We start from the raw sequence: 18322 nt of genomic DNA, 5'->3' as shown, positions 1-18322 counted from the left end.
CATTAACATTGAGCAACTTTTCCTCAGGCTAGTCATGGCAAGTCAACAGCAAGGAGTAGGAAGGGTCACACAGCAGAGAGAGAGAGAGAGAGAGACGCACAGAGAGAGAGAGAGAGGGAGAGGGAGGGAGGGAGGGAGAGACTGAAAGACAGAGAAACAGGTAAGACAGGTTCGTAAGTGGGACTCAAAAAGGACTATGAAAATTGTTCCTCTGCAGTAGCAAAACAATAAAAGAACACAAACGTCAGCATTCACAAACAGAACAATTACACTTCACACAATCCAGGCCTTTCAACTCTTTCATTAACTCTTCTCACTCTGGCATGAGAAAAGCTACAGATACCATATAACTCTACGTTTTAGTACCTTATTTATGTTTATTGGAGGGAGTTTGTGTGAGTGTGTGCCTCTTGTGTTGTCTTCATGTGCTGCCCTTAAGGTGAAGTGACTGGCCATTTATAGAAAGCAGAACCACGTTATGCAACACTGAATTTCATCAGCCAAAAGAAAGACATTTCCTGCCCATTAAATTGTTATTCGTACCCTTTCTTTGGTGTGTTTATGTTTTTCTTATTTTCCATTATAATGTAAATAGAGGCTGTGGTTGTAACAGCTCACACCCTGTCCTTACTAAAGTTACAGTACAATGTGCTGGTCACCAGATATGGATATCGACTGTGCTCACGTACTTCCTCATTTTCCTCTGATGAATGTTGACATATGTGTCACGTCATTCAAGTTTTCAGTAAAGTGAAGAATAGACCTTTTGTCTTCTATGGTTTTTGTTCTTCAATGTATTTCCAGTGTGTGGTTAAACTAGTTATTATGTAATCATTAATTTTTCTCCTTTTTCGTCTGTGGGTTTAACCTGTCAAGAGGCCACATAAGATATAATAAAAACTTCATCACACCACTACAGAGTGTACTTCAACTACTCTGAAATGTACTCATTAAATACAATAAAATAGTACAATGCAGAAGTAGAATGCCCCTTCATGATATATTATGACAATTAAAATGCTCGTACAGATTTGGACACTGCCCACGTGAAGCCTTTCTGGAGGGGAGAATATCTGATGAGTCTGTACTTTTGAATCCAGACATGTGTAAGAGAGTGGAAGTCTCTGTTCAGTGTGGACATGGATGTGTCTTTTGATTTTATTGTCCTGGGTCTGGAGTGTTTTCTACAACCTGGATTGTAGAAAACAGTCTGACTCATTATTATTATGGCTCCGCTTGAAGGAAGTAATCTTGGCTTCCTGCTTGATAGAGCAGTAATAAATCCACGCTGAGTCACTGTACTCATAACCTGGTTTCTCCACCAAGGAGGTTATGTTGTTGCTCATGTGATTATGTTTAGGTGACTTATATCTGTGAGTGTCTGCGATTTAGTGCAGTTTAGTAGTTTGGATCAAAACTAGAATTGCTGTAATGCAGCGGATGCAGGTCTACCTGTGGGCATTAATAAAGCTGCTTCCAACTTCTTTCGATCTTTTCCACACAACATTAAGTCAAGAAAACCTCATGACATCTGTAAAGTGGCTCGTAAGAGAACATCAAAAAACACACCGAGGCAAGGAATCAAAGAAATCTCTTTAATTTACAATCTCTGAGAAAAAAGATGACAACAATACCTATTTAAAAAGAGCATTATTTCCTAAGCAGATAAGTGCTTTTGAATTTTCGATCTGAAGGCCTGTGTTGTACAAATAAGACCAGAGCACCCGTGGTAAGGCACAAGTTGTGCAATTCAATTTTATTGGCAAATGAGTAATGAGTAGACATGATTGCCATGTAAACTGCTCTGTATTTGTCTTACAAACTATTCTCTGAATTCTAGATCTGTTCTATCGTACCGTTGTCATTCTTGCACACAATTTACACAACTGGGTTAAGAGGAAAAGTTTGCAATCAGCCAACAAAAATCACATAAAAATCTAGTCCAATAAAAACACATTCTCCTTGACATTATTAAATCACAATCCTGTCTAGCAAGTTCCAAAAACAGCAAATAATGTCTCAACTCCCAACTTAAATCAACATAAATATTGTGAACTGATTAGTGGTACTGATGATCAAGCGCACAGCCACTGTAAAGGGTAGAAATCTCAGATAGCAGAAATGTTTAATGATAAATGTGTTGTACAGTAGACCTGTCGGATGTAGCATGATGAAAAACTATAAAGCTAAACCTTTGACCCCGTACAGTTTGGTCCCACCGTCAAATCGGGGTCGTCTGTCGAGTGCTGAGTCAGCTGAACAGTGAATTTGTGTTGTTAACATAAACTACAGTGTATTTATTGCTGTCATTCTAATCCACACAAGATACCACTCAAAACAACATGCCTGCTTTTTTTCCACACAAATATTTAGGGAATTGAATTAGATTCCGATGCATTTACTGGAACTAATCAATGTATTTCTACAATGCATTCATCTTGTAATCTACTCAAGATAAAATTTCTTAGTTTTCACCAATATGTGGCACAAGTTGATATGATCTACATTGTATTGATTATCAAGCTGATGCACAGAAAATGTCTTTTTTATAAAAAGTAAGGAACATGAAGTACAAAGTTGTGAACTTTCATGAGAAACAGCATTTCACCCTTCAAACAGTGCTCCTGGTAACAAGCTGTATTTAATGTAGGGAAAGGTTGAGTCCAAGTGAGGAACATATCCTACGATAGGACCTTTAAACAATTGAATCTGTATTTATGAGTCAGATCCTGCAACAACACAGAAGACCGTTAACATTTTCAGCAGACTGCTTCAAGGCTCAATTATTATCTCCATCTATATCTCCGCCATTATGGTCCTGCCGAGTTTCCTCTTCCTGAGGACCACCTTTCCCTCCATTGACCTGGAGCTTGTCATGGGCCCATCTGGGGTTATTGGTGCTGGAACCTCCGGTGGCATTGCGGATAATGAAACGTGCCTTTCCACGAGAGAAGCCTCCTCGCCCTCGCCCTTGATTGTCCATCCACTTGCCGTCCGCCTCCTCATCTCTGTCGTCGTGCTGTGACCAACAAAGAAAAAGGACGGAGGGATGTCAAGCTAAAGACAAACCTGAGCTACATCTGACTAAATGACACCATGTGCTTAATAGGATCAATGGATACTATTGGATAGGTAGGAGACAGATCCTACCAGATAGTATTGTTTGCTTTTAGGTGTGTACTCTGGTTCCCAGCCTTCAGTTTTTTGTTGTGCTACCATGTTTATGGCGTTACTATGTGAAGTGTTCCCTTGACTATTGCCTCTGTTCCAGCCCCTTCCCCGAATTCGTACTTGCTGTAATTAGAGAAAAAAGAAAAGGAACTGAAAAGAAGCAAAACCTTTGAAGGCACAAACTGTGAAAGTCTAATGTACAGTGTAATGTGACACAACTATTCCTCCAAAAGTGAAGTTGATCTCTCTTTAAAACAACGTCTAAACTCACAAATCCACGTGGCCTTCCTCTTTCAGACCCCGGTAACTCCCCTTGGCCGAGCTGGACTCTATTAAAGCCTTCATCCTTGGGATCAGACTTGTTAAGGGGCAAATCTCCTTCGTGTTGGGATTTTCTTGATGAGGAAGACGAGGACGAACGTGATCGAGAGCGCTTCTTCTTACTTTTCCTAAAATCAGAGAGGGTAGATGCAATGTCCTTCATGTCCAACTGTTTATTGTACAATGTATTTAACCCCGGAAAAAGTTGTGTTGGGCAATTGCACATACCCTGATCTCTTGGGGCATTTGGAGAACTTTTCCAGGGATCTCTCTCGGCTAGAATTTGGGGAATCTCCCAAATCTCGTCCCCGATCCTGATTATTATCTCTCTCATGGGTGGAATATATTTTACGCCGCTCAATATCCAAACGCAGGTCCATTGGGTCACCCTTTATTTTTCCCCCACCATCCTGAGCAAATCAAAACAGAAAACATCGTAGTCCACAGACTTTGGATTAGCACAAGGATGCTATCAGTCTGCTCTCGGCCAAGCTGGCTTGTAATCTAAATGATGTCAATGGAAAATGGGGACAAACCCAGGAGAAAGCCAATTGGCATGAATAAAACTCAGGCATGTTTTAATAAGACTTAGAAGCTATTTTATGGTGGGGTGGTGCGAAACCAGTCTTATATGCTGTGGGAAATAGTTGGTGTACATGCACTTTAAAGGTTTTTGGCCATTCATGCAAAACCACCAGTATTGAATAGTGAAGAACAAGAAGATACAGTTTCCTATGATCAAGTTTACTGAATGTAAATCTCTTATTTATGATTCATGTTTACAAGAGGTTGCCCATGCATGTCCAACACTGTGAAGGTCTACTCAAAAGGTTTAGCATGTAAGTACACTTTGAAGCACATAGTACTTGCTGAAGGATAATTCTGTTCCTGATTAAAATACTTACAAAGATAATTGCTTAGAGTCCTCTGAACAGCTTTGGCACAGTGGCTTCCATTTTTGACCTTATTTGATTCAATAGCCGTGGTCAGGCTTGTGCCCACAGTATAACCAATTCACCATGTGTGAAGGCGATATAACAAACAACCAAGTCAAAGTGCCTTGTTTTGCATTTCTTAGACTTTGAGCGTCTTCCTTCAAGCAAAGCCACAGGCTTTAAGAGAGTGCAGTCTAAAGGCATCTGGCTCGCTCACTCTTTTTTGCTGTTGTTTGTTTTTCCAACATACTTCATACTGCAAAATGTTCAGTCACCTTGTAAGTGCCATCGTCTGAGCTTTTCATCGCCTCAAACAGTTGAGAGTGTTTCTTAAAAGCACTTGTAGAAACATCAATTCTTCTGTGAGAGAGAAACACAGTGAAAACAACAGAATTAAATGAACGTAGCATCACGTATAGTACACAGGTGCCACCACCACAACAACAAACCGTGAGCTGCATAGAATTGTGAAGCCAACACAAAAGGAAAAGAATCACACTGGTGAGGAAATAAAACCGTCTCCACCAAGCACAAGAACAAATAAGTGAAGGTAGTCTGTGGGTTTTCAGGGAGCAAAAGGTGAGAGAAATACCTGAAAGCTGTTAAAAGAGGTGGTGAAGCCACAGCACACTGAAGGTGAGAGGGTCACTCAAGAGGCGACTCTACCTGTGAATCTCTGGGCTTTTTCTTGGCTTCGTCATTTCCTTCTCTGCGGCTCGTCTGTGGTACATGGTGAACCGATCGTTAAGAGTCATGCCAGAAGATGGAAAGTGCTGCGCTGTAAAGGAAAACGGTCATAAAGAACAGCCATGGTTACATTTTGATTTATTTAAAAGATCATTAAGGATTAGGTTGGATATGGATTAGAGTTTTTCATCATTTTGATGAAGTACCCTGATTTGTCATTTTTTTAATTCAGTGGATTAACCAAAAGCAGACATACCTGAATTGTCTCTGTCTCCATTAACAGTTTTCCAGAATATTTACTCCATATTTCCCTCCCCTATTGTTTTATCTATCTCAATACACAATGTTGCTTTTTCAAAATTCAAATGTGATGTTGCTTTTCACAGATTTGAACATTAAAACAAGCCTAGTATGAAAAACTTCTGCAGCCAAAGCAAATGCAACATGGCCTGTGATTCTGAAATTATTGAAAAACTAGCATCAGTTTAGATGATTGTACATTGTAAATAATACTGTATGTAATGACATGGCTTAGAGACAGAGGGGCCTCACCTTTAATGTGGTGAACGATGGTGACTATGTGCTGAGCAAACAGCTCAGAGGGGCTCCTGGACAACTGAGCAGCCTGAACGTGTTGAAAGATGGAGCGAAACTCCTGATCCTTCTTTGAGGCCTGCACGAGATCCTGAGACAACTGTCGCTCCTCAGCTAACATGTCTGAAGAGCTGAAAGTGACAAAAAGTTAAGTGTTTTGTCTCAGGCACAAAATAGGTGTTGGATTGGATAAAACAACATTTTATACTGACATCATCTTTTGATTGTTTTCAACTCACTGTTGAAAGACTGAATATGGGACAAGAAACGATAGTAAGCTGCTCACCTTAGCAGACCCTCTCCAGGAAAATCCATTTTGATATTACATTTCGCTTCCTGTTTTCTTGAGGACACGAAAGACGAGTCCTCTCCCCTGACCATGAACATCTCTCTCTCAGAGTTCCTCCTGGATGGAGGTGTAGGAGATGGGACAGAGGGAGATTTAGCCATCTTCCTGGCTTTACAATTCATGTCTGGGGACAGTTCGTCAAGTTTCCCTGCCAACTCCCTCTTGCCGAGGGCGGCTGCAGAGATCGAGGCCTTAACTTGCTTTCTAAGATATATCTCCTCTGCCATGGCGTCGAGGTCACTGTTAGCCACCTGTGAATAAGTCCCATTCTTCCATTTGCCAAAGCACTCTTCAAACAGCTCTCGGGCTGATGGACTGACCCGGCTTTTTAGCTTAGGGGACTCATCCCCATTGTGCCAGTCTTTTTGGAGTGGCTTTGAATGAGGCGTGATGACCATCTCCTCCTCTTCCTCCCCATCAGCAGACAGAAAGGGAGAACTTTTCAGGAAGCTGTTCAGGGACAACACTTTCCCGTCCCCTTTGTACTTCCTTGACACAGAGTCAGTGTTAATGGCTGATGCTTTGCCATTTACTCTCCCCTGATCCATATCCACATCATTCGTCGCTGCGTTTTTGCCGTTTTCCAAAGAAGATGCAGATTTCTTATTTTGCTCCTCCAGAAACCTAAACAATGACAAGGAGATGAAGAGCTGCATCCAACAACTACTTAGACAGACAACTGACTAAATCAGATTAACAGCTTAAAACAGCACTGACATAGTAGTGTCAGATGAAAGATACAGGCATAGTGAATTAAAAACAATGTTGTTTGTGAAGACAACACAAGTTTCTTTTTAAACTTTCCAAATACCTAAATATATTATTTGTCTGTTACTACAATCTAAACTTGACCAACCAAAACAAAAGATTTGTATGACCTAAAAAAAGCATGTGAAAGCATTTAAGCAGTAAACAATAACTCTCAACATGGTATTTGTATTTCTGCAAATCTTGCATGGTTTTCTAGAAGGGATCTGAGAGAAGAAAAGTAAAATCAGCCTTACTTTCTGAAGGCAACGGAGATTGCAGATTTATCTCCATCCAGGTAATCCTCAGTGGAGAAGAAGTCAAAGCTGGAGAGCATTGGATTCAGACCTTCATGTGAGGTTTTTTTTGCAGAGGATGAACTACACACCGTCTGCCACGAGGGGGCACCATTTCTGTTGTCATTTGTGTTCTTAGAGGGGGCAGACTGGTTTGTAGCTTGGCTGCTCTGACCAGCATTAACAGCAGAACTTGCCACAGGACAGGCTCTCTTTGGGCTGCTGCTGCAGTCTGTCTGGCCCTGCCAGCTCCCCTCAGTTCTCTCACTTCCTGCGCCTTCTTTAGCATCTCCTGCCAACGCCCCGACAAGCTCCACCGGACCCCCATCCTCCCCTCCTCCCTTCTGGACCTCCTTTGAGGCCGAGGTCTCCTCTTTCAAATCTTTGGAGTTCTGATTAGCCAGCAGCAAGGCTGGCCTGCATTTGGGAGAGGATGAGTGCGAGGAGGAAGACGAATGCTGAGAAAGTCTGGATAAAGGTGAGGAGGATCGGTCAGAGCGGTGAGAGTGGCCATGAGTGGGGCTCTCTGGGCGTTTCTGGAAATTGTGCGATCGCCCTCGACCACGAGAATAGTTTTGCTGTTGTTGTTGTTGTTGGTTTTGAGGGTGCTGCTTGTAGTTCTTCCAGTTTGGGCGGAAGTTGTTGTTGTTGTTGTAGCCACGGCCGCCGCCGCCCCCACCACCTCCACGCTGGAAGCGACCACGTGGGAAGAACCCTCGCCCTCGGCCCCTGAAATTGTACGGCCTCCGGAAGCCGCGGTGGTAGCCCCGGAACTCCCGGTTGTTCTGGTATTCTCTTGGATATTTCTTGTCTCGGTTGTAAGATGGAGAACGAGATCTTGACCGTGACCGTGACCGAGACCTTGAGCTATGAAATAATGGAGAGAAAGAAAAAGCGTAACTAATTTCATGAAGGATATAACAATTGGTTCTGGCCCCAAAACTGAAACCTCCACAGCAATGCAATGTAATACAATACACCACTACCATAACATATTCAAAAAACAGCCTAAAGTCATCAGTTACATCATATATGTAATAAATGGATTCACTGCTGTTAGACAATACAGTAAAACCTCAAAACCAGGATGAATATTTAAGTAAGCATCAGTTTGATCATGATTGAACCTGGTCAGTATATAAAAGCTTTGGTTTTTGCTAAAATAAATATCGAAAGACCTGAGTAATAAAATAAATAGCAACATGGCTGAACAAAAAAAAACATGACAAATGTTTGTGTGGACAAATAACATTTATAAAGACAAACTTTACTATTGCACTTTTACTACACCCCTGTAAACCAGGCTCTTCAGTCTTTTTAAGAAATAACTGAATATGCAACCACTGGCCACATGGCTTCACATACTTTACCAGTCTAAAGTTTTAGAGCACCCCCATTATTTCCATAAAGTCCTGTGAATAACCTTAAATGGTTCAAAGGAAAGCAGTCGCCCACACATTTCCTGTAACTATGCAAGTAAATGAAGCCTTGAAAGGTAATGTAAACAATTCCTACACGTGCCCCAGATTTTGTCGATTACTTCAAAACTTTCTGTACAAAGACAGTGTTGGAACAAACTACTCCCTGTGGTTCATAATCGGGACACTACTGAACTGCAGTAGTAGTAAGGTTCAGTATATTGAGTAAAAAGGCAAAGTAAGACTGGCTTAGTTGGCATCTTCTTAACAAGATAATGACCTAAAACATTGAAAGAAATTAATTAGATGGTGGCTTCAAAGATGGAAGAGATGGAATTCTCTCTGGAGCTGGTTTGGCTGTGAACTGAACAGAAGGTCATGTTACCTACAAGTGCAACACCTTTGTGTGAACTACTGCAAAAGTGTTAGAACAAACTTTTCAAACAATGGTCCATTGTAGGGAGAGCATCACACGTGACTTAGCTGCTGAACAAGTCAAAAATGAAGATAAACTTTGGGAATTCAGATTCTATAATTCAATAAAAACGTATATGCTTGTAGTACATCAAGCTGTCATGCAATATAAACGTTACGACTAAAAAAAACTGACCAGTGAATGGAAAAAGAAACATACGTCCAAAAATCTGAAACCAATTTCCCCATTCATGAAACTTGCCCAAACCACGAAAGGAATGATGAACAGAATACATATGGCTGCTCTGTCCAGGAACCACAGACCACTTTGAATTGGTAAAACACACTGCATGTTAGTATAGAACATGTGGGCCTCCATGTTGAGAGAACCCCCCAGAGGAGCAGTGCTGAGCGTGGCTGCAGGTTCACACTCGTCCACATGATGTCTCTGCTGAGCTGCTCATGGAAAAAAAAGCTTTGTGTTGTATTCAAGCCGGAACGTAGTCTCCACAGTATAACTCCGACACAGTGGGTTCTGTACTTTACATTAGTGATATCATCAGCCAAACTTCTATGTTTAAACTTAAACACATTTCAACATGTACAATTGTACACTGCCTTCACTGAGATCATGAATGTACCACATCTGGTCTTGACATCAGCCTGTATCAATCTTTCTATACAACTCTGTCTTCAGCAACTTTTTCAACAACTGTCACTAAACAAAAAGTAACTGCTCTGTCAATGACAAGCTTAATACAATACGACTACTTGCTGAAGCTTACATGCCAAAATATACGTGCAAAGCTTACAAATCATCGCACAACAGAGAGAGTAACGCAGGCACACTTCATGCAAACACACAATAGAGCCACAATCAAAAGGTTTGATAAAGTCCAGCACTCACCTAGTGCGGCGTTTTTTCATTGGAATACAGAATGATTAAAGAAGGCAGCGCACTGAGCAGCACTGCGCGAGCTACAGACACTGCAGCTCCTCTGAGCAGCTCTGGGAAAGCGAGGAGTCACATGCACCAAACGAGAAGGGGGAAAAAAAAATCTGCTGGAATCCTTTTGACTCTATGTTTGCCAGTGAGAAGAGCTGTTCGACCAGTTCAGGGAGGATTCATTTAATACAAGAACTGGACACTTTACAAGTCTGACTAAGCCACCGTAAATACTCCTTTAAAGATGTACTTGTGTTGTGCCCAATATAAAACTCTTGCACAACATGTTTTTCCTCTACTCTTATTTTATTTGTGATAAATCAATAGGGAGAGCACACACTGAACTGAAGCACTGAAGTGTTAATTATATAGGGGCGTCGACAGGGACAAAATGTTTCTCTCTTTTTAATTGTCAGACCTGTCAACATTGCACCTTAGGCCAAATTTTTTTTTTTTTTTTATTTAATTATTTCTCTGTTTGTTTCTCTTCTCTAATGTTATTTGTCAATCAGTATTTATGTAAAATGTATGCAATTGTGTGAATCTATCCTTTTACGGTTCAACAGACCTGTGACAGTGTGGATTTATTAGAACCCTTCCATGTCTCTTTATAACAATTTTAATAGGAGCTGTGGAGCTGCCAGGAAATGAGCTGCCCTGCCTTTTTACTGCCATGTCACAGTCATTCTGCCCGAAGCAGCAGAAGCATCAGAGCCTGCAGATCAACAGTCAGGGCGTTTATTTAAATGATTTTCTTAAGCAAACCCCAAATGCTGCTGATAGGCTTGATTCAATATCCCATGTGCCACTGAGGTTAAGTGTATATGCAAATGTTTTCCAAGGGAGTGTAAGCAACCTATATTATTCAATAATATTCACTCAAACTTCAATTAATTCACCGACCCGCAGCTGAAATCTTTCTCAAACAACAATTTCCTCTGGATACAGAAGCTGAACCCAGATTTTGGGTCAGACCCAAATCCATTAATAAACTGCAGCAGCTTTCATATGAGAACCAAACTCTTAAAGTCCAGAAAGAGACCAGGTCTTACAGATGAAAATTATTACAGGGAAGGCTGATATTTACAGAACACTGAACCGTCCGTTGACATATTCCCACTGTCAAAAATAAACTGCCTGCAAGTATGGATTTTTTTATTCTCAAAAGCAATGTACCATTCATCATTTAAGACAAAATGTATTTATTAAATAGAACTTGAATGGGAAAGATGCAAACCGCAGGAAACTAAATCAATGTTGGTGTCAAGCAGCACTTCGTCAGCTGCCCTGGCTGCTAGTGTCTCATTCCTTCATAAACAACTTTGTGGAATCATAACAAACATTGTTTTAATATGTTAAACTTTGCTGCAGACGGAGGCTCAGGACTGAAATCACAAAGCTTTGCAAAGGACAATCAAGAAAACAAAGACATGTACGGACAACAGATTTTACAGAGTGGGGGGTGGTTCATCGAATGGACTCTACCTGTAACGATGCTTCCTGGACCGGGACCTGGAGCAACTCCTGGAGCGAGAGGTGGAGCGGGATCTTGATCGGGACTTTGAGCGGCTCCGAGACCTCGAGGCAGATTTTAAGGATCTGGACATCGTAGCAGCCAGTCCACCTCAAACTGTCACAAAAAAGAGTTGTATGTCCGAGTTAGGATTCAGGAAAAAAGATGGATTCAAACAATAGTCCGTAAGAAAAAAAAAAAAAAAAAAGAAGGCTACTCGGTCACCTTTTCAAGACACCGGCTGCACAAAATGATTATTAATCATCTGTGTGAACAGCTGAATCAGCAATTATCATGGAAAGCCTAACGGGTCAAAAATGCTTGAAATAAAATATCCAGCAGAGATTAGCCATCCGAGATTCGTTGACTTCAAAGTCAGTCAGTCAAGAAGCAGAGCAGCTGTGATAAAGGAAGAAGGAAATCTGTGGCAGTGTGTAGGGCATCCAAACAAGACCTGTTTTATTTAGTCACTGATCATTTGCATAGAGGGCAGTCTTCCATCAGTCATCTGACTTCTCAACTGTCGAGTCAACTGTTTCCTTGAGTTAGTGCACAAGACACCAGAGATTGTCCTGCACAGTAAATCAATATCTATACAATAAGCCTTGCAGAAATGTTTGTTCTCTAAGTTTCAGGCTTCACATGAAGACGAGACAAATTTAGCGTTAAGTTGTATTTTTTGATGGAATTCAGGTTCTTGACATTATTACACATATATCTAGATCTATATATAAATATGTGTGTAAACCAAGTGAACACCACCCACAATTAAAGACAAGAGGAAGTGAAAGATTTGAACAGATAAATTTGTGCTCAGCATTTTCTTGAGGAAGTAATAAAATAGCCATTGACATGCATGATTAAAAAAGTACTTGTAACTGTTGAACTCAACTCAACCCCCCACACACTGTCGATTAGAAAATAGTTTATTTCCTCTAAAGCTGCCTCAGCGTATTACATTTGCTTGTTTTTGAAGATCTGCTGTGAATCTGCTCCCAGAGATGCTCACCTCTGACTGTTTGCTCAGTGCACACACGCCTCCACTTCCTGACTCCTCCAGGGCTTCTCTCGGTCACTCCCATTTTTCTTAACAGTAAGAGCATCTCATTCCTTAAAACATCTTTGTTTGTGACATCTGCACCTCGGAGAACAGTAAATGCCTGGGATCAAATAATTGATCTTTCGTTATTGGAGTCGTCCTCGGGGACATTGGAAGGAGGAAATTGCCGACTGCACATGACAGGGATTTCAAAACTGGTGCACGCTATCACACGGAGGTCCCGATCCTTGCTACTATTTTGGAGAGGATTGAAATGGATCCATCTTCCCCCACCTCCTCCCCGTGCTCTGTGAACTTCCCACTCTCCTCATTTCTGGCAGCTTGTTGTTTTTGGCTTTCAGTGAATCATTTCCTGAAGGTCCAACCTCAACAGACCGCCAATACAGCTTACTGTGCACATTTGGACGTGTGGCATTCAGATGTGCCCCCTTTCCAGCATGTGGTGGCATGTGATTTAAAAAGTCAAACCTTTTGACAGCTTGCCACTTTGAAAATATTAATATAGTGTAAGAAGAAGTTGAAATGGCAACTTGTGAGGAAATGTTTAACTGGTATTATTCAGAATCCGTTGTTAAAGCTGTATGAAAATGTTAAAAGCCAACACATCTGTGTTTCAGACTCTTTCATATGGCTGAAAATAGTTTTTCTGTGAAACTGTATACAAAAGGGCTTCCCCCACTAATGACACCAGTGATTTATGACTTCTGTATTCATTGTGCACCCTAATTCTTAGCAGTGTGCAGTATAGGTGGAGCGTTGCCTCAGCCTCCAGCGCTCAATATGGAAATGAGCTGGTAGATTTGAACAGTGGGATCAGTTTCGATGGCCTCTCTCTGAACGCTTGAGTCGATAGATAACCAGCTGCAGCTGTCGCTCCTCGCTCTGTGTGGTCGGCAGCGTAATCACTGAGATTTCAGCCTCTCAGAAAGACTGTGGCAAGCTGGGCCTTTAATCACCTGCTACTAGACCAGGGCACGAGGACGCAGTCAGTGACACACATGCACACGATCGCTAACACTCATCTGACTATACTTGTCACGACTTTATGTTACATTTTCTCACCTTTTATCAGTCTAAACCTGAAAAACAACAAAAAACACATAACCCACTACCACCCTTAAAGTGTCAAACAACACCAAAACATGTTTCCTGTTTTAAAGGTCTAACTTCCACCTTCAGTATTTCCCTCTCAGGGTTTTGTTACTTACTGATTGTGCTATTGATGATATTTTTCTTGGTAGAGCTCGACTGATATGGATTTTTGAGGGGCCGATATTCAGGAGAAGAAAATGTCTGAGACGAATATATCAGTATGTATATATATATGTAAAAAAACAGCAATGATTCCTAAGATGATGTTATTAAACCCTTATGACAGAGAAATATAATTAAGGATTGATGTTTTACAGTTTAATCGTACACCTTATTGTAAATAAAGATCTAATGAATCATCATAAACTAATATATATACTAGCTTCTGAATGGACAGCCTTGGTAGCCTTTGAGAAAAATTCTGGAACAGCAGAAGGGTCTTTAACAAAGCAGGATAGGAAACAGTTGGTGTAAAGAGCTGGAACAACAGGGTTTGGTGACAGGAGAACTCCTAATAGATGGAGTAGCACTAGTGAGACAATACAATCGTTAAAGTTCCCCACATGGATACAAGTTCAATACAATGAATGCGCTCATGATTTTCAGTTCGCTGGCAGTAGGCAGCAGCAGCTGTATAATCCCCATCAGCTGTTTATTTCATGTAACATCAGAAGCAGCTCTGATCAACAATGGCCCAGCAACTTGATACAACGCTCTTGATGTGTATGAGCAGAAACGCTTGTGTCAATCAACTGCTCTATCATTAAGACTGGGATGCCGCAGTGGCAGCTGGAATCACATTTGCTATCTATATGTGCCCCTGCAGACGCCACGCTCGCCATTTCAGAAAAGCCACAGCAACTGTCACTGGCGCAATCTTTTGGTTATTGAAATGTAGCGAGACACTTCACACGCGAAGGCGGTTAATGGGAAGCAAAGCCTTGTGGCTTGCTCGTACGAGATAAAACCCACAGCTTCCTCTTTTGGATATTGAATATAACCAAATTAAGCTTCTGAATATCCTGCTTCATTCACTCATTTGGTCTTGGACTTGTTTCTTATGAGCGAGCTACTGTCACTGATGATCTCATGCAGAGATTTCACTGAACAATGCTGTTTGCCATTTGGCTGCGATGGCGGATGAGAGAACCGTTCAGCTCGGCTTTGAGCTTGACCTCAAGTTTCACGACATCAGGATCCCAGTAGCATCTTTCTGGCTATCCATTGCTAACTGAATCAATTCAATACCACTGTATTGTGAGCAGGGTAATCATGTAATTATATTAGAAAATCTAGAACAGCAACATTTAGAAGATGAAAACTAGAGCTTGATGGATATGGATGTTTTGGGTCTGATGCCGTTACCGATATTAGAGAGTATAGAAGTTACAGATATATGATACATCAGCTCGTATAGATATTTTAAAATGTCTGTAATTCCCAAGATGATGTTATCAAACTTTAATGTCAAAGAAATATAAGTGAGGCTTGATATTTCACAACTAACTAAAACTTTTAAATTGATGCATACATAAATGCAGATATCAATATGTTTGTGAACGGCTCACACCAGTGGATTATACTAGTTTAATCTGGAAATCAGTAAAAACTGCCCTTGCATACTATGAACATGAGGCCACTTTTGTGTGGAAAATGTTTCAAAGCAGCGTGTCACTGAGACATCCTCCCACTGTCATGCTTCTCAGCTGTCTGTCATCACTGCTTTTGTCGAGACCGGTTGTGTAGGAGTTGGAACTAAATAGTTTAAGGTCCTCCCTATTTTGGTCTGCTGACAAATTCGGAGTTATAAATTCTAAATTTTCAATCTGTATATGTTGATGTTTGTGTTTTCTGCTGCGCTGCAGGATCTCATCATCATAAAGCTGGACACACAGTGGGTGTCTCTGTTGTGGGTATTATGAGTGACAGGTTTTGTAAGCCCCAGCTAGGTGCCCACATGGTATCAATAAAGTTGCAAACAGTCTTATTTCCCACTGCAGCACTGTGACATGGAAACATGGAAAGTTCAAGTGATCAGTAAATGGTCACAAACAAAGTGGCACAGGCAGGTCTGTGTTCTCAGTGCGTGCCAGCTTGTGTTTTCTCTGTGTGGCAACACCTTTTCCTTGTGTGTGTACTTTTCGTGCGAATGGTGTTTGTTAAAGAGGATTGACCTCAACCCGGATCCTGTAGGCCAGCAGGAAAATGCATGATAATGTTCTCAAACGTGTTTCTGTTTTTATGGGGATATAACAAGACCCCAGGAATAGATTCACATTGGTCCACAAAACCAACCAGATAAGCATTCACAGGAAAGTCACGTCTAGGAGATTATACTTGTTGCTATATAAGACTTGTTTGGCTTAATTTGGTATTGTCACTGTTTTCAGTAGGCGGAGGGACAATTTACTAAAACTTGCAATCACAGCAGCCATTCTGCTAACCACCAAAAACAACAGCTCCACTGCAGCTGGGGAAACTAAACAACTGGTTTTCCTGAGGTCTCCTTGAATCCTCCATAGGTCCAAGGATCCACCCAAAAATAAATTCAACATATATAACAAAAGAAAAAAATGTAAGTTCTTGGAAGATATTTCTTCAGAGCTTCCATCAAATGACTCAGTGACATCAGTGGCGTACAAATTAAAGCATGGTCAAACCAGGGGGTCGTGTCCTGGAGGGGCTGGACCCTCTCTGGCTCCTGGTGCGCAGCAGATGCGTAATGACGCACCATTCAAGTCAAGAAAATAACCAATCTGCCCACATCACACCAGAATATATCATACCCATACTTTCTCTTACAGCTTAACTGATGTTGTCTCCAATTATATTTCTGTCAGTGACTTTTTTTCTCCGCCATGGATCATTCTCCGAGCTGCGCAACTTCCCCTTAACTCTCACTTTCCACGTTGCCGACACTGGAAAGACAATATTTCACAAACACGTTCCTTCACTGAGGAAAAGGAAAAGGAAAGAATGAAACCAGTGAGCTCACCAGTCTGCGCTGTGGTTCGGTGTCTCCGCGTCACATTCAGCCACCGACGCGTAATTCTGCAGGAACGACTTAAATATCTCCGGTCTTCACTGAGTCTGGGCTCCTCAACTCGTTTCAATGGTGTGTGTCTGTGTGTGTGTGTCTCTCTGTGTGTATGTGTGTCTGCTGTAGTCTGCGGTGTTCAGGGAGAGGGGGGTGTGACTGCTCGGTGCCACTCACAGGGTCATGTTTCCTTCCGCCTTTACCTCGGACTCAAAACATGCGCTGAGGTGCGTCACAATTCACTTTACACTTTATTAAAATGGACATTATGTAATATGACAGGTCTGATGCCCCATAATAACACCTTTCTCCTATAGAAGACCAGTAATCCCAGTCGAAAACTCACTGTGGTCAATGTGTTCCTCCAGGGAGCTGCTCTAGTTTGTGTGTGTGTGGTTCACTCTCACTCTTTGCATTATTAAATAAGCTATAATCTTTATTAGAAAATGTGTTAATAATATTTTGTTAATGTAAATGTAAATTCAGTTTATTGATCATACTGGTGGTGTTGTACTGAACTTTTCATATGCCCCTCCCCCCTATGGTTCATTTAAATATGGAGGACAAAAACATTTAGATTAACATTAACATATATTGTTTTAAGTAACCTAAATGCTTTAATATGACACCAGCAATAAAGATATGTGGACTTTATTCAGTTCCAACACGCTGTGGAAATATGAAGCACTTTACAGCAGAGCGGTTGGATGAGTGATAAAAGGTGTAATAAAGTGATCACATAGACAATTTATATATATTATGTTGATTCTGAATAAAAAAAAAAAAAATGAAATCCATTTCATTGCACAAGCCCAAGTACATGTTGTGCTTGTGCAATAAAGGACAGCTGCTGTCATTCCCACAAATTAACTTTATATTAACCCCAAAGGAGCCACACAAAAACACATGATCAGAACAGATACATAACCACCGGTCTAAAATATGAAATATGACTTGCAATGGGTTTTGTAAGTAGAGTGTTATATAATAACTTCAAAACGATAGAGTGCAGCCTCTGAAAAACTGTCTATTCAACTCTCAATACTTTACAAGTTACAAGTCATCTGTGTCATTTGATAGTGTGTGGATCATTAAAGTACTTTTATATTCTATGGGGGGATTACTCATGATATCTTATCATGTTAATCTTATAAATCACCAAGGATTATGCGACTAGGCAGTGGCCCACTTGCAAATTTGTGCACTTCATAAATAGTCCATTTAATACTTGTTTAGTTAAAATTACACTTTACTATTTAACCAGATCAAAGAGATAATCTGTTGTTGAATGATTGATTCTGTTTGACCTCATCTGTGTTAAAGAGTCCTGTAAAATATATAATTACAGTATTAATATATTGTTTAACAATGTTTTGTTAAAATGTTCTCATACTGGGGCCATTAGTTTGTTTAAATCCAAATCCCATGAAAGTACTTTCACTGGTGTGGCCCAGCACTGGGATCTCTTATCATCTGTTTGACGTAGTTCGTTTCCAAAATCAATACGTTCTTTCTCTATAACAGTTCAGGGGAAAGAGTTCATGTGGCTGCTACTTTTTATTTCCCTCCCCCTGGAATGTCTCCCATAAAAGAGCTATTACTGTGATTATATCCTCAGTTCACAGTAGCCAACCGAAGTTTATATAGAGACACTTTTCTTTCACATTCCTCCTGGGAAGAAAATTACTGTCAATTGTTGTAATAACAGAAATAAAACATCATAATGTGTTTGTAGACATACA

The 18322-nt window shown here is 40.8% G+C and overlaps 1 protein-coding gene across 3 annotated transcripts; it reads right to left on the bottom strand.

The window, feature by feature from the left end:
* Positions 1 to 1725: 1725 nt before the first annotated feature.
* thrap3a (thyroid hormone receptor associated protein 3a) lies at positions 1726 to 16734 on the bottom strand. Of its 3 annotated transcripts, XM_061080669.1 has the most exons (11): positions 16539 to 16729; positions 11364 to 11508; positions 7062 to 7967; positions 5995 to 6681; positions 5667 to 5839; positions 5094 to 5205; positions 4703 to 4787; positions 3721 to 3902; positions 3443 to 3620; positions 3151 to 3294; positions 1726 to 3019 (listed from the first exon to the last, which is right to left on the bottom strand). In XM_061080669.1, the coding sequence occupies exons 2-11, from the start codon at positions 11483 to 11485 to the stop codon at positions 2780 to 2782; spliced, it is 2829 nt and encodes a 942-aa protein (XP_060936652.1). In that variant the 5' UTR covers positions 11486 to 11508; positions 16539 to 16729; the 3' UTR covers positions 1726 to 2779. The 3 variants fall into 3 exon arrangements, with proteins under 3 accessions (XP_060936652.1, XP_060936653.1, XP_060936655.1); XM_061080670.1 differs by lacking the exon at positions 3151 to 3294 and having other exon boundaries at positions 16539 to 16732; XM_061080672.1 differs by lacking the exons at positions 3151 to 3294; positions 3443 to 3620; positions 3721 to 3902 and having other exon boundaries at positions 16539 to 16734.
* Positions 16735 to 18322: the final 1588 nt, after the last annotated feature.

The sequence above is a fragment of the Limanda limanda genome, chromosome 11, assembly GCF_963576545.1.
Source record: "Limanda limanda chromosome 11, fLimLim1.1, whole genome shotgun sequence".
Taxonomy (NCBI): domain Eukaryota; kingdom Metazoa; phylum Chordata; class Actinopteri; order Pleuronectiformes; family Pleuronectidae; genus Limanda; species Limanda limanda.
Note: the sequence above shows the minus strand (reverse complement) of the source record. Positions and strands in the feature narration are given on the sequence as shown.